Consider the following 2753-nt stretch of genomic DNA (forward strand, 5'->3'; position numbering starts at 1 on the left):
TTTTGCCCATTTTTAGAAAGAAATGAAATCCCACACTGCATCTGTATACCTACTTATCACCTAAATTTCCATTTCTGCTTTATTTTCCCAAGATCTCTGATGCTTGTGGGCCCTATATGCATTTATTTTTCCCTATTTACTACCCTCAGGAAGGAGGGAAAAGAGAATTTTCTTCCCCTTTCTGAGGAATTGAGAAGAAAATAGATTAATCAGAAATTGAAATTATAGAGGTCCTTTCAGCCAAGGTGCTTAAAAGTGCATTCATGTGTCTTACTGATCTTTGAAATCCTGTAGAACAATTAGGCATTTCCTCTTCCCCCAGCCTGCACCCGATATTCACATCGTTGTGTCTAGAATTGCATCTTTGATTAAGTCATGTTATTTCTTTTGTTCCTGGCTTGTTTTATCTCGTGATATTCAGTGGGTAGGAGCCAAACAGCATGAATTGCAAGTGAACTCAATGCAGCTGCTGTACTACCAGGCCCCGATGTCGTCTGCCATGTTGCTGGTCACTGTGCCCTTCTTTGAGCCAATGTTTGGAGAAGGGGGAATATTCGGTCCCTGGTCAGTTTCTGCTTTGGTAAGTTCTGATTGTTTTGGTGTCTAAGAAACAGTGTAATAATAATTGCTCCACTATTAATGCAATTTTAAATTTTCAGAGTACTATCTCAGATTTATTCTCACATTTATTCTTCATAATCACCCTTTAAGGAAAGCAAGGTAAGGAATATTTTTCAGATGAAGAAACTGAAGCACAGAAAGGTGAGAGGACTTGCATGGGGTGGGACAGCTAGTCAATGACAGAACCAGAACTAACAGTTCGGGTCTTCTGATGTCCACTTACTGTTCTGACCATGCCAAGCTATAGCCCACGAATAATTTGGACATTTTCTTTTAATCTCTTTTACAGTGAAAATATAGTTTTATTGGTTCTTTAAAAATATATATAAATAGTACATGTTCATTATATAGATTTTGAACATAAATAAAAATAGAAAGAAAGTGAAGGGCCACTGGAATCCTACCATACTAAGAAAATCACCTTTACCAATTTGGTGATGATCATTTTATGGATTTCTTTTATATTAGATCATTAAACATGAAATGTCCAATTTCAAATCAAAAGTTTAGTTTATTATCTCTCAAACAAGAAACAATACAATTAATCATTAAGTATGTGCCTAAACTATCAACACAGTTTTGCCGTCTTAATGGTAGCTTGTTTATGCCAGCAGCAGAGAAGCCTGGAAAGTGAGTGGTGATGAAATCGCAAAAGATGTTTTCCACAGCTTGTTGAGAATTGAATATTTTTCCTTGCTAGAAGTGGTCTAGCTGGGTGCAGGGGCTCACGCCTGTAATCCTAGCACTCTGGGAGGCCAAGGCAGGAGGATCACTTCAGCATAGGAGTTCGAGACCAGCCTGAGTAAGTGTGAGACGCCATCTTTACTAAAAATAGAAAAAGTTAGCTGGGTGTGTTTGTGCGTGCCTGTAGTCCCAGCTACCCGGGAGGCTGAGGCAAGAGGATCTTGAGCCCAGGAGTTTGAGGTTGCTGTGAGCTAGGCTGATGCCATGGCACTCTAGCCCAGGCAACAGAGCAAGATTCTTGTCAAGAAAGAAGAGAGAGAGAGGGGAAGGGAGGAAGGAAGGAGGGAGGGAGGGAGAGAAGGAGAGAAGGAGGAAAGGAGGGAGACAGGGAGGGAAGAAGTAGTCAGTTGGTGCAAGGTCTGGTGAATGTAGTGGAGGACAGAGAGTTTCCAAGTCCAGCTTCTGGAATTTGAGCAAGTTGTTTATGTGACATGTGGTTGAGCGTCCTTTTGCAAGATGATTGGCCTGTCTCTGTTGGCCGATCTTGGCTGCTAATCACAAGCATCTTCATCATTTCATCCAGTTGGTTGTAGTAGATATCCACTTTAATTAATTGACCAGGTGTCATAAAGCTGTAGTGGATAATACCAGCTCTGGACCACCAGACAGACACTTAGTTTTTTTCTGATGAATATTCGGTTTGGCACTGTGTTTTGGCACTTCATCTTTATCTAACCATTGTGCCAAACACTTGTGATTGTCAAAAAGAATCCATTTTTCATCACACTTAACAATACGGTATAGAAATGGTTCACCTTTATCTCGTGACAGCAAAGGCAAACTTTGATACGATTTTTTTTCTGACATTCATTTAATTCATGCAGTACCCATCTATCCAGCTCGTTTACTGTGCCCATTTGTTTCGAATGGTCCAGTATTGTTGGAATAGTGACATCAAACCTTGCTGCTAATTCACACATAAGTCGAGGTGGAGTCACTTCCACTATAGCTTTCAACTCATCATCATTGTCCACTTTGGTCTCAAGTCACCCACGTGACTCATTTTCAAGATTAAAATCACCAGAACTGAACTTCTCAAACCATCGACATACTGTGCGTTCATTAGCCACATCCTTCCCAAACAGTTCGTTGATATTTTGAACTGTCTGCGCCGCATTGGTTCCACAAAGGAACTCATATTTGAAAATAACACAAATTTTTTACTTATCCATGGTTTCATAAAAAATTGTTCTAAAAAAAATTTTGAAAGATAATCACAAGCCAAACGATGCATTTGAAAGACTAAGGATGTACCTTCACAGTAAACATAAAACAAGAAGTGTCAAAGTGACATGTCAGAGGTATCAACTGTCAAACTTAGTACTTAAGGAAATCAGATATTTCATACTTAATAAGCTAAACACATAGACACACGTGCATCTGTGTGT

The 2753-nt window shown here is 39.6% G+C and overlaps 1 protein-coding gene across 1 annotated transcript in view; it reads left to right on the forward strand.

The window, feature by feature from the left end:
* The window catches only part of SLC35E3 (solute carrier family 35, member E3), a 20242-nt gene that overhangs the window by 9255 nt on the left and 8234 nt on the right, over nt 1–2753 (forward strand). Inside the window, exon 3 of the mRNA XM_012642027.1 lies at nt 422–580. Within this exon, the coding sequence (XP_012497481.1) occupies nt 422–580 (159 nt within the window). The remainder of the gene's footprint in view (nt 1–421; nt 581–2753) is intronic.

The sequence above is a fragment of the Propithecus coquereli genome, unplaced genomic scaffold (genome assembly GCF_000956105.1).
Source record: "Propithecus coquereli isolate 6110/MARCELLA unplaced genomic scaffold, Pcoq_1.0 Scaffold172, whole genome shotgun sequence".
NCBI lineage: Eukaryota > Metazoa > Chordata > Mammalia > Primates > Indriidae > Propithecus > Propithecus coquereli.